This window comes from Telmatherina bonti (assembly GCF_933228915.1).
Source record: "Telmatherina bonti genome assembly, chromosome: 17".
Lineage (NCBI taxonomy): Eukaryota > Metazoa > Chordata > Actinopteri > Atheriniformes > Telmatherinidae > Telmatherina > Telmatherina bonti.
In genome coordinates, this window is record NC_136615.1 from 19,282,723 (window position 1) to 19,309,579 (window position 26,857).

Here is a 26,857-nt window from a genome sequence, read left to right on the forward strand (position 1 = left end):
TAATATGGCAGACTGCTTTAATAGTCAACATGTGCTTAATGTGTAACATTCGTGATTAGTTTAGAGCACATAAGAAAATCTAACACAGACCAATAGTTTTTAAAGTTGTGCTCTCAGCAGGAGTCAGTCAGCTGATTGCCTGACCGTTCATGTGTTTGCTGTGATGAAAGTCTGTGTGACCCTTTCCCAAGACTTTAGGTCAGATTTTTATTAAAATGAACACGTGGTCATCAGAAAACCGCCCATCCCAATGCTTTTGTATAATATTTAAGAGCAACTTGAGCGTAGAAAGTAAACTGAAATTCAGAGATATTCAAGTTCACATTACATAGATAAATGGTCTGAGAGCCTTGTTTTTCAGGGGGAAAAATGTAATGAAACAAATTAGCAGCAATAGTTTTTCAAGAACAATAAGCAATAAGTCAGATATTGACCCATCAGGACTCGACCTATGAAAAAATGGTGAGATAAGTTACATTTCTTTTTAATATGAGTTCTTCATCTGTCCCTTTAACAAAATGTAAAATAAAAAAGTACCTTTCTTTTAAAAAAAAAAAAAAAAAAAAAAAAAAAAATTCTGGGGGGGGGGGGGGGGGGGGGGGATTTATTACCATTTGATAAGTCCTTTTTTTTTTTGGTCACCCCAGAAAGTAGAAGACTTTCTGGTGACCATTAAGGGGTGGAAGACAAATGCTTATGGTAAATGCTTATTAGAGTCGTCCCAAACCCATCCCAAGCTTTTAATGGGAATACTCTAAAATTAGAGACAACAGACGTTAGGTTCATATTTATTACACAGCTATAACTGTATGTAAGTCATCTGGTGACATCAACCTTCAATGTGTTATGAGGTTTAAATGACCAGCAGATATGCTGGAAGACATAAGGAAGGAAAAAACCTGAGTCTTTTCAGGGATCCGTGTCGCCACTACACGAAGGAGCTGTTTGAACAGTGGAACGGAGAGGGAGCTAGAGACTCCTCTCCAGCTCCAGCTGCCATCCAGTCCTGCTCCTCCCCCTCCTCCTCCTCCTCCTCCTCCAGAACCACTTCTCTTTCTCATCACACCCAGAGGTAAATAAGCTACATTCAACAGCAACATCCTATTTTCTGACAGATTGTTTACCTTCCTGCGCGTCACCGTATTATCAGACAGAGCAGACAGCAGAGGGGAAACGTGAACGGAATCAGCCAGGGGGGTAATTCTGATTTGTGATGGGGTCTTTGCTTTGTACCCCTGCCTCCTTGGCGTCGGGTCGGGGTTACGCTTCCTTTAGGCAAGTCCGAGGTCCACTTTGTGAGCTAGAGATGCGTAGATGAAGGCCACACCAAGTATGAGGTGAAAAACGCAACTTAAAAGCGGTCCTTATGATTAAAAAAGGAGCAATAGACATTGAACAATCCACGGCTAACTGGCTTTGATGCACGCTCGGTGATGCTAGCTAACGCAAGTTACAAATAAAGCTATTACGAGCCAGCTAGCATACGTTAGCAACATTTCCAGTTGCTGCTAGCCGGCTAACCGCGAGTTGATTTTAGTGACTTTCTCAGACATTGCCACGATTGTCTTCCCCATTGAATAGGTATAGAATGACAAAACAATAATAACAGAGTAATAATACGACCACAGTTACTGACAAGATGAGCTAACGTCGCTGATAAGGGTTAGGACAGTCCCGGGAATCTTAACTCACACGACAACAAAAGAGGAAAATGAAAAATAACAAGCTAATAAATTATGGGGTTATTTCATTGCCGTGGGATTTCGCTTGATGCGTGTTAGCCGCAAAACTGAAGGTTAAAACTCCAGACAAGCTAACATTTAAGCTTCGAGCTGCAGACATGCATGCAGACTGAATTGTCCCAACTTTTTCCTTTATCATAATTAGACGCGATTAGTCACACTATCATTGGTTACTTATTATACATGGCATGGGGCATTTGCAGGATAATCATATGTTCATTTTCTTTACGTTTTCCTTAAAAGCATCTTTCAGGTGTGAGCAAGTTTATAATTCACACCTGAAAAGCATATGTGTGTGTAGAGGATAAGATGACCTAAGAAAAGATGCCTTTCCCACAGAAATATTCAATCAATAACTGATAAAGGCATGTAAAGGATTGATGTAGGGCATAAACTTTGTGTGTGGGATAAAGTTATGATTATAGTAATAATGATCACTCATAAACTGACTCAGTTTCGATTCTCCAGCCTAGACAAAGCCTTGCCTTACCTTGCCTTACAATATATTTGACTATTTATAATTATTGATTGATATAAAGAACAGTGTTGCACATTATGACTTCCAACTCTACTGAGAATGAACGTTTGACGGCCACTTCTCTGTCTTTGCAGCACTTTGGAGATGTGACGAATAAAGAGGGATTGGTGATTTTTGTGAGCTGCCTGTGCATTGACACGACCTCTTGACCTCATCTTCAGCATGAATGGTGATATGCCTCATGTTCCCATCACTACTCTTGCTGGAATTGCTAGCCTAACAGACTGTAAGTGCAGCATTGTTTACCTTTAAAACCATTCATACAGCCTTAATGCTTAACATTGAGATGAAGTTATGGTAAAACCAATTACTTGATTGCCAAGTAGCTAACACTGACCATGTTGTTATACAAGAAACTAAATACAAACTGTAAAGGTCATCACTGCAGATGATTTCAGCGTGGATAAAAGTAAAATGGCTTGTGTGTCTGAGAACTGGTAGGCTTAAGGGATAGTAGTGATGGAGTTTGTTTGATTCACACATGCATGATATTTTGAAGAATTGGATTGCATGCCTTATGAATAGATACCTGTCCTTGATCAATGCACATGTTTAATTCGTTCACTCTGGTGTTAACTTATGCTAAATGTTTTTGAAAAAGATTATAAATAACATGTTTATGACATTATTACATCAACATTGTAGAAGAAATGCAATATGTATTCTGAGTTATAATTCTTGTATGTCATACAAGTGGAATGGCCTCCCTAACTTATCTTTGGATGATCTTTCAGTGTTGAACCAGCTGCCCTTACCTTCTCCTCTTCCTGCCACCACCACTAAGAGTCTGCTCTACAATGGAAGAATCTCCGAAGAGGTCAGCAGCCTGCTGGTGTTACGAGATGAGAATCTGGTGACTCAGCTGGCACATAGCCTTAACCAAGTCTCCACTGAACACATGTAAGTACCACTTTTTCACACTCGAATGCAGTAGCACTTTGGGACAGGACAGGATAGCATTAAAGCAATTACTTCAGAAGGTTTTCCAAGTAGTGCTGACTGAAAATATTTTGGAAATGGAAAGACATAATCATTAAGACACAGTGATTATCAGGAGCAGTTGCGGATATCACTGGGGGGTTTTTTTTCAGCTGGGAAGGTGGCCACTGCTGGTTGAATCTAGCTTCATGGATACGCCAGCGCATTCTGAGTTTTGTCAGAACATAAACACATAAACTTTACGTTCGGGCCGAACTATTGCTTGTAAACAACGGGGGGCGGTTCTTTTGTTTGTTTCCAGAGAGCTGAAAGACAACCTTGGAAATGATGAGCCTGAGGGTGACATGCCAATACTTCTTCAAACTTTACTGTCCAGGAACCCCAGAATCTTCAGGGACAAAAGTATGCTAACCCAGTGCAAGGTTTGGGGTGGCAATGAGGGGGACATTCAGACCTTCTGGCTTGCTATGGTTTATTTTCATCAAATGATTCCAATTGGTGTTAACACTAAATAGTGTTATTTATCTTTAGCCATGTAAAAAAGTGTGAATAAATACATACACCTTGCATTGAGAATTTTTGGAGTATTTAATTAATGTGTTTGATCCATTGCTCTGCAGCTGCTGGGTCCAATAATCAGATTTTATTTTAGTCCCACACCAAGTTTGTAGAGCTTTGTCACTCAGAGCAAAGCTGGAGTCATTCTTTGATGCATCAATGAGTAGCTTTCTTGCTAACAATATACAAGACAAAACAGGAGCCTGAAAGATGTTTGAGTTATATTTGTAAAGGTTATGTTCATATAAAAGAAATGAATAATTGTAAAAGCATAACCTTTCAACCAGTCAGTTTAAAAAAAAAAAAAAAAAGTAACAATAAGACATCAGGTGTATTATCAGTGTCTTTCAGGTATTTCTTTATTAGAAATATTGAACTATATCCAATTTTCAGAACTTTACTCTAAGTATTCATATATATATATATATATATATATATATATATATATATATATATATATATATATATATATATATATATATATATATATATATATATATATATATATATATATATATATATATATATATATATATATATATGTATATATGTACACACTTGGCCATGTTCTTCCTTCTTGTTGATGACGCAAAAACCACGTTGCATGTTAACATGAAACTAAACAAAAAGACTGTAATGCCTTTTAATTCTTATGTCATCAACAATAGTATCACTAATTGCCATAAACAGTTTCATATTTGCATGTTTCCTTTTGTTCAGGCAAACCTGCTTCAGTTATGAGCTGCTGCAACCTGCTATTACAGATAATTATAGCCATAATAGGAAAATATTTGGGTTATTCTTCCAAGTTTATCATTTATTACCTTTTGTTTTTCTCTCGTAGGTGTATTGCAGCAGCCACTGATACAGCAGTATAAGATTTCTCAGAATCAGGTTCACGGGAGTCCAGGATTAAACTATCAGCAAACCACTGTCTCTCAAAGTCCCTCTGGGTAAAGCAGTGTCCCCTTATATTCAGATAATGAACAAGTAGAGGCCTCTGTATTTCTTCTAAGACTACTTCCTCCTCTTTCACAGATGCTTCACGTCCCCACAGTCTGGTTCAGCTACTCAGTTTGTGGCCCAGCAGAACAGTCCTATACCTAGTCCCTATACGCCTCAGAGTCCAGCAGACTACATTCAGTACAATCCACCCAGTTATTCTCACCATCAGCAGACTCAGCAAGGTGAGTACAAAGTTTAGTCAAGAGAAAAAAGGGTTCTTAGTTCGTAGTTACCTACCGCTTGTCTGGACAGTGAATCCACAAGTAAAAGTAAATATTACACTTAAAATCCACACTGAATGTGATGTCCATTCAGATGTACAATGGGGAACGTCCATACACTGAAAATTGATAGAAAACAAATCATGAAGAAACTGACCATTTTTTTGAGAAACAGTACAGTTTCAGCAATATTTTGCCTCAGTTTATAATTTCCATGTGCATTAAATATTTCAAGTCACTGGATATACAAAATCACAAAGTCTTCAATCACAGGTATTTGGAACTGAAAAACACAATATTTCACATTTTACAGGTATGTACATATTTTTGATGTACATGTCTGTAGATTTTCACATCTATGTAGTAGTCCTGACCACCTGAACTGACTCATTGACAAAGAGCTCTATTCAGTAAGAAAGATAAAAAGACAGACCAAGTTATCTCCCTGCATTGCGGACATTTTATATTTATTACCTCCGCCAAGCAAGTTATGTTTTACTTGGCATATATCTGTTTGTCTGTTTGTGTTCAAGATAACTCAAAAAGTTATGGACGGATTTACATGAATTTTTCAGGAGTTGATGGAAATGTGAAAAAGAAGAATTGTTAAAATTTTGGTGGTGATCCGGATCACTGTTTGGATACAGGAATTTTTTAAAGGCCTTAGCGGAGGTTTGGGCTCTCCCAGTGTTTTTATAGTTACACATAAAACAATGCAATCTCACATGGTTGAAATTGTAGTTTCTTTTTAAACATAATTACAGTACTCTCTTCTGTGTGATTAACATATTTAGCAAATTCATCACACGGGCGACATTGGACCCTCTGGTGGGCTGGGTTCTGGATCTTCTGACAGTGTCTTTTATTCAAAATGAAAAACAGAAGAGCAAAATTTACTGGAGAGGTCATTTTGCTCTTTGTTTCAGTTCCTAGTGGTGTGAGAACTATCCATGACAGCAAAGTCTCTGGACAGCTATCAAGTAATTCATCTAATCATAATACAAGACTAGCCTCAGATGAAGACTACGTGAATGTTGCCCAGAGACTGGGAAATGAGGTAATACTGAGAATCAAATTATTCTTAAGCTTAACAGCAGAAACTGTCTGTTTAAAGTAATAATAAATGTCCTGTGTTCCCGCAGGAGAATGAATCTTCCATGAAAGCCGCTGCATTTTCCGTCAAATCATTACAGCCCGTGTGTTCCCCTGCTGGACGTGAAGAGACTGCAAAAAGTATGCAGCCTTAGCAACAAGTTAATTCCACTTGATTTAGTGTTAGCAAAAAATACCATTTTGTACAATTCCATCTTTTGCAGAAGCTTGTTTTCTTGTGCTGATGTGTACTTGGATGCATCTGTGTTACTGCAGGGTCCAGGCCTTCTCTTATCATGCAGTCAACTTCACCTGATGTGCCACAAGGTGCAGCTCCTGATCTGCTCCTCTCCACCTCTGACCGAAAAAAGAAGCAGCGGGGAAGGAATAAAGAAGAAAATGATCATATGGACAAAAATGCCTTGTATGACATAGTCAGCTCTCCGTCAAAGGACTCAACGAAGCTGACTTTAAAACTTTCCAGAGTGAAGATTCCAGATGTGACTCAGTCAGAGGAACATGCCCCTTTGTCACATATGGACTCAGCACATGAAGCGGTTACAATACACAGTAATAATAATCAGCTGTCAAATACTCGTCAGGACTTTTCACACAAATTTGAGACTGAGGAGCAGGCAAACTGTCAGCAGATCGCTGTGCAGCCAAATTCCAAGGAGGCCGGGATCATCGGTGGCGTTGTGTTTGACGATTCTGAGATAGATGCAGTTACAGAAATTGAGAGAATAGAACGCGAATCAGCCGGTGAGAGGGAGCGGTGCTCTAAGGAAGTCCAGGATAAAGGTGAATTTTTATGTTCATGGTTTTGCCTTGTGCATTCTGTTTGTATTTCTTTCATGGCTTGAGCTTGTTCATAAGAGGCTAAGTTATTGTGTCCTTTATTGCAGACAAGCCACTTAAAAAACGGAAACAAGACACATATCCTCAGGAACCTGGAGTTGAGGCAAATGAGGGGCCCACTGTACACAGCAGCAACAGTATCAGCAAGCTGACACCCAAGAAGTCGAGCACTGCAAGTAACGGTGCCAGTCGGCCTGCCTTGATGGTCAGTATTGATCTGCAACAAGCTGGCAGAGTGATTGGACAGCCCGTCGTCATCTTGGAACCACAGCCGTTGTGTGAGGATCACATACGTCGTCTCAAGAGAAATACTGATGGAAAGGTCAATAAAAAAGTTGAGAACCAACCTGGGATCATCACACAGCTTCCTGACACTTCTCAAAAGCCTGGTTTAAATGCACCCCTGGAAACGCAGAAGCAGGAAAGCCGACGTGAAACAAAACAGAAACATGACAGTAAAAGTGACAGTGACAAGGGACACTCGGATGACAGGTGGCCAGACATGACTCGGCAGAAACATGACAAGCATTCAGACGTGCACAAAGAGGAAAAGAACAACAGTCGCAGATCCCATGTTATCAGACCAGAGACTCCAAAAAACGCTAACAAGGCGGACGGCAACTCCATACATGAGGAAGGCAAAGACAGGGATTTAGAACGGGTGAGGGACAGAGAACGACAGAGGGACAGTGATGGGGACAGGGCCAAACTCAGAGGTAGAAACAAAGCCAGAGACAAAGGCAGGGAAAGTGACCAAGACATTGACAAAGACATTGAAAAAGGCATGGAGAGAGACAAAGTCCCAGACAAAGACAGAGAAAAAGACAGGGAGAGAGACAAAGTCACTGATAACAGCAAAGGAAAAGGCAGGGAGAAAGACAAAGAAAGAACCAGGGAGAGAGACAAAGACAGGGACAGAGAAAAAGCCAGGGAGAGAGACAAGGAAGGGGACGGAGACAGAGGAAAAGCCAAGGAGAGAGACAAGGATGGGGACGGAGACAGAGGGAAAGCCAGGGAGAGAGACAAGGATGGGGACGGAGACAGAGGAAAAGCCAGGGAGAGAGACAAAGACAGAGACAGAGAAAAAGCCAGGGAGAGAGACAAGGACAGAGAGAGAGAAAAAGGCAGGAAAAGAGACAAAAACAGTGATGGGGACAAAGAAGAAGACAGGGAGAAAGAAAAAGTCAGGGACAAAGACAGGGAGAAAGTCAAAGACAGGGAGGTAGATAAAGACAGAGATAGAAATAGGAAGCACAAGACATTGTCCAGAGAAAATTGCAACAGAAACTCACCCGATCGGCACTCTAAAGCTGACAGTCCTAAAATGAAGCAGGACGGAAGCAGAAAACCAGCAGATCGACAGAAAATGGGCACTTCCAGCCTTCAAACCCCCCAAAATAAGGAACACAGGACAAGTGGGGACGGTAGCAATAGCCACTTTGCTGGAAACAAACACCAGGCCTCTGAGACTAAACTTAGCGAGTTCCCTTCATACTTGCTGGGTGGCAATTCAGGAAGTCTTAAGAACTTTGTGATCCCAAAACTGAAACAAGATGGAGCAAACAAAGATCTCCAGATCAAAAGTAAATTGTTACAGAGCTGGAGCGAACCACTCGTAAGGCTGGAGAGAGTGTCATTGGTTGAGAACTTAAACAAAAGAGCAAAACCTGTGGTTATGCTTCAGAGACTTGGCGTTGAGGATGTAAAAAGGATCATTAAGGAAAGCAGGAATGCACACAGCTCCAGATACAGGAACTGGTCCTCTGACAAATCCGCCAGAGGTATGAGCTACTTATTTATTTTATTTATTTTTTTTTTTATCTAAGTTTGTGTTGATTTAAGAAAAAAACAAATGATCTTTTTCTGGCTTTACTCTGTTAAATTGTGCACATTCCAGTTATTCTTTATTGAAATGGACATAAAATTGGATTCAAAGTATATTAAGGAGAGATACGTCTAAAACCACATAACAGTTTTGTGAAACTAGTATTGGAAACACTTGGATATAAATAATTTCACTAATTGTTTTGGGATTTTATCATGAGCAATTGCAATAACAATGAAATTTATATAATTTATGTGAAGTTGAACCCATGACATCCAGTAGTCACTGATTGAGCGTCTATTTAAAGCCCCAGTACCTACTGGTATATTGTAATATGTGCCGTTTCTTCAACAAAACTGATACATTAGAGTGTATGCATGTGGATATAGTACCTCCGTCTTTAGATTAGTTCCACAGCTCCATGAATGCACAACTGGTGTGACTCACAGAACCCCCCTCTAAATGCGCTTCCTGCTTCCCAGCAGAAGAGCTCTGAACATGGGCCTTGGATTTCTGGAGACTAATGGGTGATTGGTTTAAAATCTTTTAGGAGTCACTCATTTCAGCAACTTGGCCTCTGTGTCCAAAATTTAATGAAAGGAGTGAAATTCAAGAATGGAAATGAAAATGTCTTTGTATTCTTTTTTCTAAAATATAAATCATTAATTATCTGTCAAAAAAAATAATCCTTTCAGTTTTTCAAAAACAAACTCATGAGAATGTGTCTAACATAGTGACCAGTATTTCTACTGAAATTAGGCTTTTATTTCGCCCCTATTTAGGCATTTTTCTTGTATGCATAAGAATCTATTTCTTTCCTTTTTTTATGCATGCACATGGCCTTGCAGTCTCATATGTATTTATATGGGGTAATTATATGTGCTAATTAGGAACAACCAGCATGCACTTTCAACTTACAGAAGCATTCATTATTGTAAGATCATATGAATAAACAGTACTTTGGTTTCATAAAAATATCAGTCAGATCCTGTAGACTTCTATAAGGATATTTCTTAAAAGCCAGTTGAAAAACACTTTGGAAAATGTCGAGGAATGTGGTTTGTTGTAATTAAAATAATAAATTCTTCAGTGCTACACTGGATTTTGAAGTTTATTCTGTGCTGAAAGCTTGTTCTCCTCTCACGCTCACAGAGACGTATTTTGAGAGGGCAAATAAGCGCAAGCACAGCATGATTAGTAAGAAATCCAAATATGTTGAGCCGGACTCAGATGATGACGATGATGATGATGATGACGACGACAATGACGACAAAGAGTCTGACTCTGAATATGAGTGTGAGTATTCATCCTTGTGAAATCACATTGTTGTTACCAATCAAAATATCTCAGAATCTGTTGCATTCGCAGTTCCTTTTCCACTTTTTACAGGACAATATTTGAATCAGTTGTGATATATTTGGTGTGAACATTCAAGATTTGTATGATCTTGTGTTTCTGTTGTTTTAGCTGCAAGGAAAAGGTGCAGAAAAGACCATGACAAAACGTGGAAGTACGAAGAGAAGAGAGGATCCAGGGACCAGCACCGCAGTGGAGGTTTTAACTCTCGCCGGGGTTCAGGTGGTCGTCATCGGGATTGGGGCCAAGATGATTCAGATGAGGGCTCTCCCCCACAAAGCCTGAATGACTGTGAGACTTTTTTGCATCAGCTTCCTAAAAAAAACAAAACAAAATAAACAAAGATTTTTCATTTTATTATATAGTTATTGTACACTTCAGTAAACTTATGTACATCTTAAACTACATAGATTTGCAGGTTCAGCAAGCTAAAACAATTAAAGGCATAAGAAATATGGTTCCACACAAGAGTTTTAATCCTGAGGAGATTAAAACTGTAAATGCACCTAACAGACCATAGTTTTGTAATTTTTTCCTGAAGTCAGGGAGCGCAAAAAAGATCAAGAATGAGAAAGTATAACAGCTATAGGGGAGAAGTTAGCTGTGGTTTCTACATACATTATACTCCCGTCTGCAGTGAGCTTCACATGTTTATATTCATGTGCGTTGGTTTAGTCTTGTCTCCACGTGCACTCAGCACAGCCAGGCAGGAAAGTGGCATGTTATGCATATAACCTCTGTTCCCTAAAGCAGTGTTTCCAGACTTTCTGAGCCACATTCCCCAAGATAAATAGGTGGTATTTGCAACTCCCAGAGAGATACGGCCAAATTGGATGGATTTTTATTGTGTCATGACTAATAACTTTGTTGTTTCTTCATCAAAGTGCTAAAAAATGAACACATTACAGATTAGTCTCTTTACATTGATGTGTTTATTTTGGCAGTCTGCAGGTCTGGTCTAAGTTAGTTTTTAACACAAATTTAAAAAAATAAAAGTATGAAAACAACAAAGTGACCAGCATGCTAAGTAGATAGACCGCCATGTTTTATAGATCTGCACATGCCACACAGCTGTAAGATGGCATTTCTGATTAAATGTAGTGTCGGATTGGCTGCACGGTGGAATAGTGGCGAGCACTGTGGCCTCACAAGAAGGTTGCTGGATCGATCCTCGGCTGAGGGGGAGGCTTGGACAGTGGCCTTTCTGTGTGGAGTTTGCATGTTCTCCACTGGGTTCTCCCCGGGTACTCCGACTTCCTCCCACCGTCCAAAGACACACATGTTAGATTAATTGGTTTTTCTAAATTGCCCATAGGAGTGAGTGTGAGTGTGAGCGTGAGTGGTTGTTTGTTTCTGTGTGGCCCTGCGATGGACTGGCGAGCTGTCCAGGGTGTACCCTGCGTTTCGCCCAAAGATTACTGGGATAGGCTCCAGCTTCCCTGCAACCCTTCATTGGACTGAGCGGTTGGGATAATGAATGAACGAATGAATGTAGTGTCGCATGTAAACAGGACATGGGAATAGATTATGTCACATGTAAACTGTTGACCTGAGATCTTTAATCAGAATGATTTCAATCACAATGAAGAATAGTCTGCATGTTAACGTAGCTATTGGTTCTGATCCCAAGCTGTTGCTTTTTATGAGGAATTTGATGCTTTAAAAATAACTTCTGAACGTTGCTACAGCGGCGTTGCTGCTGCTTTTCCTCCCTTCTAAACTCTCCATCTTCACCTAATCCAGCAAGACTCTTAAGATTAACTTAAAGCTTTATTTAAATAACGAAACAGCTACTACAGGTGCAAAAAAACACCTGTTGTAAGTTACTGATCATATTTCTTTACATCAGCGATGGCGTGTTATGCTAATATATGAGGAAATGCCATTTAAGCTTCCCCTATTCATCGTCGGCTTGTTTCACACAGCAATAATGCATTTAGCATCCTGAAATGAATCGCTCTGGTCATAAAATGTTTGAAAATATTAATACTATAGAGGTTTTTGGTATTATTTCTCACCTGGGGTTCTATGCAGTCTCAGGTGGATGGCAAATATTTCACATATATATACAGCCCTCTTTCCATCACAACTTCAGATATGTCTGAAGGAAGCACCAAGTGTGAAAAACTTTTATATAACTGAATGATGTCAGTGTGGCAGGTTATTGAAGCCATTAATGATATGGATGCCAAGTCTTATATCGGTTAAATGGTTAAAATAGTGATTTATGTTTTTTTTAATCAGATGCCAGAAAAATGAAGAAAAAGGAGAAACAAAAAACCAAGATGGCATACAGTTCCATGACACTAGAGGGTAACAATTCCACTTCTCGCCTTATGTTTAAAATACATATATTTAAACCAATCTTTTTATTATTAATCAAGTTGTTTTACATTTTTTTAATAGAAAAGATGGACTCCTCTACATTTAAGAGATTTGCGTCCAGAATGGACGGCATGCTTGAGAGCCTTGAGGACGTGGACCTCACTGCTGCAGGTAACCATGGACTGTTGCATTGTTTCTAAGCTTGGTGCATTTGGTGGAGTGTTTTTGAGAAGTGCTCTCCGTTCTGTTAAATAGATGACGATGATGAAGAGATCCCTCAAGAACTCTTGCTTGGAAAGCAGCAGTTGAGTGAATTAGGCAGCGATTCTACCAAGATTAAGGCTATGGGTGTCTTTAACAAGGTTAGTCAAGGTCTTTTTTTTTACTGTCACATGCTTATAATCAGGCTCATAGCCAGTTTTCAGTTGTATAAATTGTTGTTTTTCTGCCCTCAGTTTTCATCTAGTAAACTGGTGAAAGTTTTGAACGTACTGGAAAAGAACATTCAGGACAGTGTCAAACTTTCCACCATGATGAGCCATGTAAGTTATCAGTCTCCAAGTGTTAGTACTCTGCAAGTTCAAGCAATGAAGAAGCTTCTGCCAATTATTTGTTGTTTTTTTTTTTTTAAATGAACTTGTAGGATAATGACTCCATGGACGAGGAGCGTTTGTGGCGCGACCTCATAATGGAGCGGGTGACTAAGTCGGCCGATGCCTGTTTGACTGCACTCAACATAATGACGTCTCCCCACATGCCAAAGGCAGTTTATATAGAGGATGTGATTGAGAGGGTGTTGCAGTTCACCAAGTTCCACCTGCAAAACACTTTGTACCCTCAGTATGACTCTTCCTACAGAGTGGATCGCCATGGAGGTCAGCCTCAGCGTTATTCTGTTTTGTCACAGACCTCTGACTAGTGCACACACTTCAACCATTCTCGTGTGAATCTAAAATGAACTCAAAGAATCAGAAAATGTTTTCTTACTTTTTTTGTGACCATTTAGAGAGGAGATTTTAAAAAAAAAGTTCCCAAACCAGTCTGCTTTTATTGGTTGGCTGGCAGTAACCATTTTCCTGGTGCACGTCAGGAACGCGCTGAATGCTGAAAAAATTTAGACAAGTCAGGCACATAGTTTATCATGCTACATGATGATGTCTCCTTTTTAACAACAAAAAAAGCAAAACCTTGAATTCTCAGACATTTTTAAGCCCATCTGTTGTTTCAAAATGACTCTTGGAGATAAATAGTTAAATCTAGGCCTTTCTACTTGTCCTTTCACTCTTTTCAAACAGATACCCACAAGTGTTTTTTCTATTATCTCTTATGTCCTGTATATCCTTCTCATGCAGGTGGTACACACACTTCAAAGTCCAAGAGAGCGAAGTCTTCCACCCACAAACAGAAGGTGGTTGTCAGTCTCTACAACAAAGTATGTGACATTATCAGCAACATCTCAGAGCTGCTGGAAATCCAGCTGCTAACTGACACCACAATTCTCCAGGTGCGGTTTCGAATCTCAATAACGCTCAAAATCTTGTCCTCAAGTCACCTTTGAATGTTAAGCTAACTTTAGCCCTCTGGTCGCCTCTGTTTTAAGGTTTCTAACCTTGGGATTACACCTTTTTTTGTGGAGAATGTCAGTGAACTGCAGTTATGTGCCATCACATTAGTGACAGCAGTAAGTCAGCCCGAGCATAGTGATTTAAATTCCATTTGAAATAATATGATTGAGATCTGTACTGATTTATTTTGTTTCTTCTTCAGGTTTTTTGTCGCTACAAGAAGCACAGGCAGCTTGTCCTTGAGGAGATTTTTACCTCCCTGGCAAAACTGCCTACCAATAAACGAAACCTCAGGAACTTTAGGTAACTGTGACGTGCACACATTTGAAATAATAAGTTCGATGTTTAAATTAGTTACTCAAAGAACGTAAGAATACTAATGCCTCTCACTCCGCAGGCTAAACAGCAGTGATTCAGACGGCGAGCCTTTGTATATCCAGATGGTTTCAGCTCTTGTTCTTCAGCTCATCCAGTGTGTGGTTCACTTTCCAACTGAGAAAGAAGCCGATGATGAACATGGAAAGAAGGTAATCACAAAGAAATGAGCTCGTGTTTATTTATCAGAAAAGAAAATCAGATTGAGAAATTATTTTGCATACTTGTTTACCTTTTTTAAGGTGGATAAAAATGCACTCATCACAAACTCTTATGAAACTGCCATGAGGACAGCTCAGAACTTCCTCTCAGTGTTTCTGAAGAAGTAAGTTGTTATATTGTCTTGTGCTATAGAACATCACATGTATGCCCGATTTAAGTCTAATTGTTATGCTGTAAATCTGTAACTGCTGTGGGATACACGGCAGTATTTACTGTTTCTCTGTTTAAAAACACGCTCCAATAAAATATTGTGTATGTTTCAGGTGTGGCAGCAAACAAGGAGAGGAGGACTACAGACCTCTGTTTGAGAACTTTGTTCATGATTTGCTGTCTGCAGTCAACAGGCCTGAGTGGCCTGCAGCTGAACTGCTGCTCAGTTTGCTGGGCCGACTCCTGGTGCGTTAGCTTTATTCATTCCAAAGGTGTCATCACAAATCATTTATCCGATAGTTTATTTGTTGTCCTTGTGACATTTCTCCTTGGGTTTTTTCTGGTGCAGGTGCACCAGTTTAGTAATAAGCAGACGGAAATGGCGCTCAGAGTGGCCTCGTTAGACTACCTCGGGACCGTAGCCTCTCGCCTGCGGAAAGATGCTGTCTCTAACAGGATGGACCAAAGAGATATTGATCGCATCTTGAAAGAGGTGAACTAAACAACAATATCAGTTCAACTTGTGTAGAAGAACAGATGGTCTGAACTGCTTTCATATTTGCTCTTGGCATTACAGACTCCTGGCAGTAATGAAACACAGCAACTCCAAAAGGCTTTGGTCAACTTTTTGGATGCGAACATCGATACAGATCCAGCATTAGTGGTAAGGAATTCATTTATTAAAATTATGTTTAAGTATTATAGGACTTAAATGCAACTTTTGTCACTTGATCATGCTCTTGAGCTCAGCTTTTGTAACTCACAGATTTTTATGTATAGCTGCTCTTAAACATGGTTGCTTCGGTAAGATGCTCAGTTTTATGCCTCAGAATATTTTAAATGTGATTACATATGCATTCATTTGATTCATCCAGTTTGCCAGGAACTTTTACATCGCCCAGTGGTTCAGGGACACTACAACTGAGGCAGAAAAGGCAATCAAGTCTCAAAATGACAACGATGAGGACTCTAAAGGGCGCCGTCACTCAAAGGATATCGACTCAAGTGGTGATATTATGCAGCGGGCCGAGGCTCAAAAGAAATTCCTCCGCAAGGTCATCAAGATTTCACCATCAAATTTGAGCTCAGCGAAGTATGTAGTGCTTCACTTTGAATAACTGCACCAGTAGTTTGGCTTATTATTCCATTGTGGTTTTCAACTTTCCTTGTGTGATTTCTTTCAGGATGAACTCTGACGTGGTCGACTACGAGGACTCCTGTCTGATCGTCAGATATTTGGCTTCTATGAGGCCATTTGCACAGAGCTTCGATATTTATTTGTCACAGGTATAAGAATCACTATAATATATAGATAAGTTGGATTTTACATGACTTCAGCTGGGACATATTTTGTCCATTTTTTAAAATATCTTTTTATTATAGATTCTGAGAGTTCTGGGTGAGAGCGCCATTGCAGTCCGAACTAAAGCTATGAAATGTCTTTCTGAAGTCGTGGCTGTAGATCCAAGCATTCTGGCTCGGGTAAGTCACTCTGTTTTGGCTCCTGAATAACTGCTGCACTAAAAGCTACACAGACAGCAGCTTCATCTGACTTTTTCAGATATCAGTCGCTTGCATGTCCTCTGTTTATTTGGACTCTAAACGCATTCAGAATCTGGTTCACAAGGTGTCTAAACATGCGAATGATGACTGGAGTTCTGTTCACACAAAAGACCAAAATGTCTGTATTTGTTTCACCGTTTGTATTTATTTTCCAGTTGGACATGCAGCGTGGGGTTCATTGTCGCCTCATGGACAACTCAACCAGTGTGCGAGAGGCAGCTGTGGAGCTCCTCGGCCGCTTTGTGCTAAGTCGACCTGAGCTGATTGAGCAGTACTATGACATGCTAATTGAAAGGATATTGGTAATTTCTTCAACTCTTCATGCCTCCTCCATTACTGTGTTCCTTTAGAGTTTTAACTAATACGTCACATACTTGTGTGATGATTATTTAGTAATGCAAACTTATGGTGGCAATAGATTTGATTCACCTGCATCTTATGCCCTATAACAGGTTTTTGGAAAAAAAAAAAAAAAAAGGAAATATTTTTCATAATGAAGTCTAAATTCAAACTTTTTTTTGCAAATTTTGACTAGGAAGTTAATTAATTCATTCATTCATTTTCCAAACCGATTTGTCCGATTAAGGGTTGCAGGGAAGCTGGAGCCTATCCCAGCAATCATTTGGCGAAAGGCAGGGTACACCCTGGACAGCTCGCCAGTCCATTACAGGACCCAGAAAGCTCATTTTAAGTGCCAAAGTTGATCTAAGGTTAAAGCTTTTTCCAATAGTGCCACCTATATATCAAACAGAGAACTGCACTTGAGCATTAGGAAAGGATAAAAATCCAAAAAAATAGACAGAATTGTCATACATGCCCTGAAGATGGCATAAGCCGATGTGTGTTGGTGTATTTTTTTAATGACTCGTCCATTATTATTAAAGGCATTTTATTCTAAACCACTTTGAGTGTATGGACCTGGATTATTCTGCTAAATTTTTGGGATTTTAATCCTTTCCTCATGCTCAAGCGCTCCTTCCATGAGTACCAGTGGTTTGAGGGATATCTGCAGCAGATCTGTCATCTCTTCTTCCTGCTTAGAGAAGTGCACTTGTTTAATAGTTGAGCTTGAGTGCAGATGAGAAATATTGTCCTCTCATTACATGATTCCAAATTGTCAGTCTACCTCGGATGTGTTTAATTTTGATGCCCACATCTCCTCCAGATGGTTCTTAATTTGCAGGTAGAGCCATCAGGATTCAAAAAGACATTTTATACTAAGTTTACATTTAAAAGACTCTCTGTTTTTACACAGGACACTGGTATCAGTGTAAGGAAAAGAGTTATTAAGATTCTAAGGGACATCTGCCTGGAGCACCCAGACTTCCACAAGATCACTGAGATGTGTGTCAAGATGATCCGAAGAGTCAATGATGAGGAAGGAATCAAGGTTTGGGTTTTTCTTTTTTTTTTTTTCTTTTTTTTTTATTACTTTTTACTTTATGCTGAACATTTTATAAAAATAAACATGTCTTCTTTGCAGAAACTGGTGAATGAGACTTTCCAAAAACTCTGGTTTTCCCCAACACCAACCCATGACAAAGAAGCTATGACCAGAAAGATACTGAACATCACAGATGTGGTAAGAGAGAACTTAAGCAAAGCTTTCTTTGTTTGAATAAGTAACGTGTCATAATCTGGCTCATATTTGACTTTATCCCAGGTGTTGGCATGTAAAGATTCTGGTTATGACTGGTTTGAGCAGCTTCTGCAAAATGTGAGTTGCTAGACGTTTGACCCTTCAGCAGCTGTTTGTGCGCATGCTTTGCTCAGCATCATATGTAACCACTATATGGCTGTGATTGTGTAGTTGCTGAAGTCAGAGGAGGATGCTTCCTACAAACCTGCCAAAAAGGCTTGCATTCAGTTGGTGGACAATTTGGTGGAACATATACTAAAATATGAAGAGTCTCTTGCAGGTATCAGAATTACTTTGACAAAATAAAAAAAACACAGACGTATGTTTACCATTACATATTTCTTTGCTGTGATAAATAGCTTTTTTTTTTTTTTTTAAATATTATTTTGTCTGTTTCTCAGACTGTGAGGACAAAGGGATAAGCTCAGGCCGACTGGTAGCGTGCATCACTACTCTTTACCTGTTTACTAAAATCAGAGCACAGTTAATGGTGAAACATGCCATGACTATGCAGCCCTACCTGACCACCAAGTGCAATGTAAGTAACATCTTTTATTTGTTGTGAAAATATTTAATGCAAAACAAACACATTGTTTTTACTTTTATGTAAAGCAATGGGGCCACCTAGTGGCAGGTATATAAAAATGCAGCTATTAGACAAAACCACATGGCACAAATAAAATAAAAATAAAAATTAACTGGTTCTGAACAATACAGTTGTTCTCTGTCTCCATTATGTCATTTTAGACTCAGAATGACTTCATGGTGATTTGCAACGTGGCCAAGATCCTGGAGCTTGTTGTACCTCTGATGGAGCATCCAAGCGAGACTTTCCTCACCACCATAGAGGAAGACCTGATGAAGCTTATCATCAAATACGGCATGACGGTCAGCCTCATTTATAGCTCCACAGATTTCACAAATGATGCTGAAAAACTTTAAACAGCTTGAGATAAATCCTCTTACGCTTTGTTGGTTCTCCTTCTCAGGTTGTGCAACACTGCGTGAGCTGTCTTGGTGCTATTGTGAACAAGGTCACACACAACTACAAGTTTGTTTGGGCTTGTTTCAATCGGTATTATGGTAAGAATTATGTGTAAACTGTCGTAATTAAAGATGCTCCAGTTCTGACAGCGTATCTGCCCATCAGCATGTTTTTAAACTTTGTTATAGTGTTTAAGAAAAATATTGGTTCTAAGGTCAGTTTTATAAATTTTTAAAGGCAAATCTCATAGAAGAATGTCACATGCCCTGAAATTTAAACACTATTTAAACACTATGTTGTGTATTTTTTTTAACCATTGGTTACATTTTGCGTGTTTTCAAGCACTAAATGCAGATTTATCAACTACAAACCAAAGCAGAAACTGTTTTAATTTAGTTTTAACTTGATACTTATTTTATTTTGTAGGAGCCTTGGCTAAACTGAAGACACAGCACCAGGAGGAACCTGGTAACGCCACTCTAGTTGCAAACAAACCCACTCTGCTGCGCTCATTGTTCACTGTGGGGGCTCTGTGTCGACATTTTGATTTTGACCAAGAAGAGTTCAAGGGTGCTAACAAGGTAACCGTCATCTCTTTGCTTAAGTGTCTGTTTTCAGAAGTGCTGCAAGAGCTGTTTTGATGGATTTAGTTGTTGCCTCTTGTGTTTTTATTAGATTATCATAAAGGACAAAGTTTTGGATCTTCTGCTGTATTTCACCACTCATGAGGAAGAAGAGGTTCAGATCAAGGCCATAATTGGTTTAGGTATACTATTACTCCACAGAGACTCACAAAGACTCACATCATTTATAATCCCTGTATTTATATTCTGATATATTATTCCCATGTTTTCTGACTTTAAATACACATTTAAATACTTTTTACTCTGTAAAGGGTTCCAGTTCATCATGCACCCAGAGCTCATGTTTGTTCAGGATGTGAAGGTTCTGTATAACAGCATCCTGTCAGATGAGAGCAGTATGGTCAATCTGAAGATCCAGGTGCTGAAAAACCTGCAGACCTATCTGCAGGAAGAGGACTCCCGGATGCAAGAGGCTGATCGTGAATGTGAGTTGAACAAATCCAACAAATGACCTTGTGAGTGAGATGCTGTAAACTGCTCAGGCTAATGTTCTGATCTATTCAGGGAAGAACAAAGCTAAGCAGGAGGATCTGAAGGAAATGGGGGACATCTCGTCAGGCATGAGCAGCTCTATCATGCAGATTTACTTGAAGCAGGTGCTGGAGTCTTTCTTCCACTCACAGTCCTGTGTTCGGCACTTTGCCCTGAATGTCATCACATTGACTCTTAGCCAGGGCCTCATCCATCCTGTACAGGTGTGTTTTCAGTCTTAGATCACTCAAAACTTCCTTTTTGTTTCATAAACAAGATCTGAATGAGATTTTGCTCTTTTGTATACAGTGTGTCCCTTACTTAATTGCCATGGGAACAGATCCAGAGCCAACAATGAAGAACAAGGCAGACCAACAACTAGTGGAGATTGATAAGAAATACTCTGGCTTCATCCATGTGAGTGGCTGCTTATTAATAAATACCACATGGTGGTTTGAATGAAATTAGGAGGTGGTGTATAAAATCTGTTTATGAGTTTTTATTTAATTTACAGAGTTGCAAACTCTTTTAAACCTATATTCAACTGAATACACTACAAGACAAGATATTTATGTTCAAACTCAAAAGCTTTGTTCTTTTGCAAATATTTACTCATTTTGAATTTGATGCCTGCAACACATTCCTGAAAAAGCTGGTCCAGGGGCGTCTGTGTGTGTGACTTCACCTTTCCGTTTAAAAACACTCAATAAGCATTGGAGAACTGAGAACACTAATTGTTCAGGCTTTGTAGGTGAAATTAATGCTCATTCTTGATTGAGACAATTACAGTTTCTCAGCTGTATGGGGTTTCAGATGTCATATTTTGTGCATCATAATATGCCACATTTTATTGAGAAACAGGTCTGGACTCCAGGCAGGACAGTCTAGTACCTGCACTCTGCTGTTATCACACGTGCAGAATATGACAAGGATTTGTCTTACTGAAATAAACTGGGGCATCTCTAAAAAAGACGTCACTTGGATGCAGCATATGTTGCTCAAAAATTTGTATGTACCTTTCAGCATTAATTATGCCCTCACAGATGTGCCGGTTACCATACCATGAGCACCAACACACCCCCATACCATCCCAGATGTTGGCTTTTAAACTTTGTGGCCATAACAGTCTGGATTGTCCTTTTCTTCTTTGGCCTGGGGAGCACAACATCTATTATTTCTGAAAAGAATTTAAAATATAAACTTGTCAGACCACAGCACACTTTTCCACTTAGCGTCAGTCCATGTGAGATGAGTTGGGCCCAGAGAAGCCGACAGCATTTTGGGGTGTTGTTGACATTTGATTTGCATGGTTGAGTTTTAACTTGCAGTTCTAGGTGTAGCGACAAGCTGTGTTATCTGACAATGGTCTATTGAAGTGTTTTGACAATATTATGAAATGTAGATGATGAAATCCCGAAATTCTTTGCAATTATTATACCTTAAGCTGTTAGACTATTTGTTCACGCAGTTGTTCACAAAGTGGTGAACCCCACCCCTCCTTACTTGTGAACAACTGGGCCTTTCAGGAAGGCTCGTTTTATACCCAATCATGACACTTATCTGCTACCAATTAACCTGTTCACCGGTGGGATGTTCCAAACAGGTACTTCTTTTTTTTTTTTAACAGTTCTCAACTTTCCCAGTCTTTGTTTCCTCTGTTCCAGCTTTTTTGCAACTTGTTGTAGTCATCAAATCTAAAATGAGTGAATATTTGCAAAAAAAGCAATCAAGTTTATAAGTTTAAACACTATCTAGTCTTTTTAGTTTATTAAATTGAATAAAGGTTAGAAAGAATTTGCAAATCATTGTATTCTGCTTTTATTTAAGTTTTACACAATGTTGTAAATACCATGATACTGGATGAGTAATGAAACTCTTTCTGTATGCAAAGATGAAGGCTGTTGCAGGTTTGAAGATGTCCTATCAGGTGCAACAGGCCATAAATGGTTCCAAAAATGCAGTGATCCATGGTTTTCGTCATGATGACTCAGACGCAGCTCTCTGCTCTCATCTCTACACCATGGTCCGTGGGAACCGACAACATAGACGGGCCTTCCTCATCTCTCTGCTCAACTTGTTTGATGACAGTTCTGTAAGTTCACTTTTATCTTTAAACAGACACTTATACACAGAAATTACTTTTTTTTTTTATTTTTTTAGTCCATGTATTTGTAAAGTTAATAGTGAATTTTTGTGTAATTAAACTTGATCCTAAACACTTTGTTTAATCATCTTTTCTTTTTATTTTCTTCCCTCCAGAAAACAGAGGTGAACATGCTGCTGTTCATAGCAGACAACTTGGCCTGCTTCCCTTACCAGACCCAGGAGGAGCCTCTTTTCATCATGCACCACATAGACATTACTCTGTCTGTCTCTGGCAGCAACCTGCTCCAGTCCTTTAAGGAGGTAAGAGTCTTGGCAAATTAAAAATAAGAATATTATATGTATGTATATATATATATTTATATATATATATATATATATATTAAAGAGCCTCCTTGGTTCCCCAGCATCCAGCATGCATACTTGTATTGATGAGAAAATCCAGTTGTGTTATCGTTTTCATCTTAAATTGGCTGAGTTGAGTGATTTCTTTGTCCTTGTAGTGTTTACAGAAGGAGCCTGTGAGGCAGCAAAAGAAGGTGAAGACAAAAAAGAAGAAGAAACACCACTCTCGGAGGAGGAAAAACAGCTCTGATGATGATAGTGAAGATGAGGAAGACAAGAATAGCAGTTCGTCCAGCAGCAGCAGCAGCAGTGATGAGGATGATGATGTGGTCCGCAGGCGAAAGAAAACTGCAGCCGCTGACTCTGACTCAGACATGGAAGATGAGGAGGCAGTGATGGACCGTCTGCCTGATAACACCACCCCTCTGCTGGATTTCGCCAGCGCTTCACAGGGTATTCTGCTGCTGCTGGTGCTCAAACAGCACCTGAAAAATCTATATGGCTTCTCAGACAGGTATGTAACATCAAAAAAAATAAAAGGTCAGAAACTAATCTTTTATTGACTTGTGAGGCTTTTGTTGAGTGTTTTTGTTTGTGTTACAGCAAAATCCAGAAGTACTCACCGACGGAGTCTGCCAAAGTGTACGACAAGGCAGTGAACAGGAAATCTAAGGTGCACTTCAACCCCGCTCTGACACTGGATTACCTGAAGAGCGATCTTGCAAACAGAGAACTCAGCTTCGAGGCTAAACGGAGTATTGTCAAGCAATATCTGGATGTAAGCACAAAGTTTGTTGACATTTTATCACAATTCAGGCAAAACACTGTGGAAGCTATTTGGCTGCACATTCATGGAAAATCATGACATTATTTTTTTTTTTCTGCTTGACTCCCCCTCCATTCAAATGCATATAAGTCAACTGATGTTTTACCACCTTTCGTCTTAGTTCAAGGTACTGATGGAGCACTTGGATCGAGATGAAGAGGATGAGGAGGGAGGTGAAGCTAATGCCAATGCCAGAAACAAAGCCATCACTTCTCTCCTGAAAGGATCAAAATCCCGGATCCACAACCACAGTAATCACACTGCTCCAGTGGAGACAGATGATGAGGAGAGTGAGGATGAAGATCCTCCTGCGGTAAGAAGCATGAACACTTTAAACCAATGTGGACTCTAACTGGTTCGCTCACCTTTAATCTCTATGTATTCACATCCAAAATGTACAAATAGAATTTATAATAATAATAATCAATAAGTAAAAGTTTTTTTCAGGAGCTTAAATGTAATCAGAAAAACTGACAAAATTATTAATATCACAGTTGATTTAATCCTTTGATGCATTGCATCCGCAACAGTGGACACCTATTTAAAGGCTCTTTTTTAGTATATTCATAAGTGAGGATGGTTGTTGTGGAATTATGCGTATAGTGTAGTTTTAATATGTTACTCATTTATTAAGTTATATTAAGATATATATTCTGCATAGTTAGAGTAGTTCAGTAAGCTTGCTTTAGTAGATTCATGCATAAAACTAAGTGTTCTGCTCAAGGCCTGTTTCAGCTTTGACTGTTGTTATCTCCAAGCTAGCAGTTGTTTTGACTAGTGCTGCCTGCAAGGGTTGTTTGTGTATGCTTAAAGAACACTGCAGCACTCTGAGCAGGGGCAGAGCTCTCGAGACCTCTCGCCCGCAACATCTGTACATGCCCAATAAATTGAACAGAAAACAGTTGATTTATAGATTTATTTCTCATCGGATAAATTCCACGACAATGGTATATTAGCAAATTTGCCACTTCAGTGGACATTATGAGAGTCACTCAACACACCGCCATGCACTGAGGAATAAACAAATATCGTATAAAATTTCATACATACATGTGCGGATAATTACCAACTTTAACTCAGTGATAAACAGGACAAAAAAATATTTTAGTCCATATTTTATAGAATATTTCTTTTATATAAATATGATAATATATTGTTTTATAAATATTTCTATAGAACAGATCAAATAAACTAAATAAAAAGTCAAATAATAGTAAAGACAAAGAAAAGGGTCTCTATGCATGTCTGTAGAAGAAAAATATTCCATGTGAAAAAAAAAAGGCGTTTTTTAATAATTTGTGTATGAGAGAGTTAAATCTCTTCAGTGATCACAGCAAGAGCATTACAATCTCAATACCACACTTGAATAAAGTCCAGACTGTTTATGACGTCTGCTGATGCCAAAATAATGAAAGAAAAGCGTACACCGGGTCACAAATTAGCTTTGGAAGGAAGATATCTGTTGGCATGCAAACCTTTGATCAAGATGGATCTGAAATGAAATGTCTGTAATTTATAAACCTTTTCTCTGCTTTAGATGTAAATGTACTTGTGTCTGATAGTTTGTCCCTAAAACGTATATTTGTAATGTCACTGTAATTCATGTGTGTTTTGGTAGATATAAAATGTGTCCAAATATCATAGAACACCATGAATATCTGTAAGACTTATGCTTTCTCTGCTGCTCTAAAAACAAGCTATAACTTCTGTCCACAGCGAAAACCTAGGAGAGGTGAGGATTCTGCAGAGGATTCAGGTCACATGAACAAGACAGTGGAAGTGATGGACATCGTTGCCATCTGCTGTCCCAAATACAAAGACAGACCGCAGATTGCTAAGGTTGTCCAGAAGAACAGAAAGGGCTACAGTATACACTGGATGACCGGATCTTACTCTGGACCGTGGACTGTAGCAAAGAAACGGGAAGGTCGCAAAAAGGTGCCTTGGGTGGACAATATCAAGGAATCAGACATTATTTACAAGAAAATTTCTTTGACAAGTGGACAAAAGCTCTCGAACAAAGTTGCACAGACATTACGGGCGCTGTACGCAGCCAAGGAGGGGACTACGAGTTAATAACTGAAGTTACTCTGACACACAGCCTTCACAGCCCTAATCTATGGATTTACTATGTTAAATACAAAGAAAGAGTAAACATCTTCAGATTAAAGGCTGTGCTGGAAGAAAAAATATTAACACTTGCATTTTTAAATACAGATGTGTAAGTTGAACATAAGGTAAAAAAGAAAAGAAAATGTTTGGGAAAACATTGTGTGGGAGTTCGCTGTTGTGCAGCAACTTGGTTGTTTGATTTTTACTCCCACTGTATCATAGTTTAACTAAAAACCTGTTTATATCTGAACATAATTCTGTAAAAAATGGAAGTGAATGTTAGAAATTCGTGTATTGATGATGTTCTTAATAAAGTGTTTTGGAATTATAACTAGCACCAGATGGATTTATTCACTTGACTTTTAAGTTCTTGTTTAAAATATTTTGTTGTTTACCCCCATTGTGTTGTAGACTGCCTTTAATATGATTAATTTATTTATATTTAAAGCGGTACAGTATCTGCCTGTATTGCTTTTAATATAAAATTTGATGTTATACAGCACAGGGCAACAGTAAAGTTTTTCCCATTCTTCTGGAGGAACAAATACTGCAATAAATATCTCTTTTTACTTTGTTGCTTGTTTGCGCGTTTCCCCTACATCAAATGTGTCATTTTCCATCAATAGGGGTATTTTTTGTCTGTACTGTGGTGCTCCTACCTGCTATAGGCAGATAGGTAGGGGGGGAAGCTGGAAAGGTGCTTTCTCTGTCGCAATGTAAGTAAGTAATTTGAAGATTGAAGTTTGTTTCAGAAGGTCAAAGTGCTTCACACTAATGATTGGTGTAATATTTTGCCTCTTTTGTTATACTTACGAAGCCAGTCAAGCTGAATCCTGCTTACACATTTGTACTGCAGAATTTATTTCTGGTGATATATTCTACTCTCTCCCTACACCTCTTGTCATGTTCAAGCTTTTGACTAATGGAAGTCATACCAATTAATTAATTAGTCATAAAAAAATTTAATGAATTGATTATTTACAGAGAAATAAAAATTATTTTAGCAGAAATATAAACACATAGCAGTTGAAATCCCATTTAATTTTTCATTCATTATCCTAACCACTCAGTCCGAGAAAGGGTCACGGGTAGCTGGAGCCTATCTCAGCAGTCTTTGGGCGAAAGGCGGGGTACACTCTGGAGAGGTTGCCAGTCCATTGCAGGGCCAACACAGAGACAAATAACCACACACTCACTCCTATGGGCAATTTAGAGTAACTAATTAACCCAACATGCAAGTCTTTGGACAGTGGGAGGAAGCCGGAGAACCCAGAGAGAACCCATGCATACATTGGGAGAACATGCAAACTGCACACAGAAAGGCTACTGTCCAAGCCTTCCCCCAACCTTCTTGCTGTGAGGCCACAGTGCTGACCACTATGCCCCCCTGGAGCCCCA

The 26,857-nt window shown here is 39.1% G+C and overlaps 1 protein-coding gene across 2 annotated transcripts; it reads left to right on the top strand.

Annotated features, from left to right (window-relative positions):
- The first annotated feature begins 1,036 nt into the window (after positions 1–1,036).
- Positions 1,037–25,778, top strand: LOC306767962 (nipped-B-like protein B). 2 transcript variants are annotated; one of them, XM_079256144.1, is made up of 47 exons: positions 1,037–1,072; positions 2,355–2,506; positions 3,015–3,180; positions 3,521–3,621; positions 4,622–4,730; positions 4,816–4,964; positions 5,930–6,060; positions 6,146–6,236; positions 6,372–6,896; positions 7,001–8,734; positions 9,931–10,074; positions 10,246–10,425; positions 12,379–12,447; positions 12,541–12,630; positions 12,715–12,821; positions 12,915–13,001; positions 13,103–13,334; positions 13,812–13,963; positions 14,060–14,140; positions 14,227–14,327; positions 14,422–14,551; positions 14,642–14,724; positions 14,885–15,017; positions 15,121–15,264; positions 15,349–15,435; positions 15,647–15,864; positions 15,956–16,058; positions 16,155–16,253; positions 16,490–16,636; positions 17,590–17,724; positions 17,818–17,916; positions 17,998–18,051; positions 18,145–18,253; positions 18,375–18,511; positions 18,721–18,861; positions 18,963–19,056; positions 19,385–19,539; positions 19,634–19,724; positions 19,854–20,027; positions 20,107–20,297; positions 20,383–20,490; positions 21,965–22,165; positions 22,333–22,479; positions 22,680–23,035; positions 23,125–23,299; positions 23,469–23,660; positions 25,064–25,778. In XM_079256144.1, the coding sequence occupies exons 2-47, from the start codon at positions 2,443–2,445 to the stop codon at positions 25,421–25,423; spliced, it is 8,376 nt and encodes a 2,791-aa protein (XP_079112270.1). In that variant the 5' UTR covers positions 1,037–1,072; positions 2,355–2,442; the 3' UTR covers positions 25,424–25,778. The 2 variants fall into 2 exon arrangements, with proteins under 2 accessions (XP_079112270.1, XP_079112271.1); XM_079256145.1 differs by lacking the exons at positions 17,998–18,051; positions 18,145–18,253; positions 18,375–18,511.
- The last annotated feature ends 1,079 nt before the right edge of the window (positions 25,779–26,857 follow it).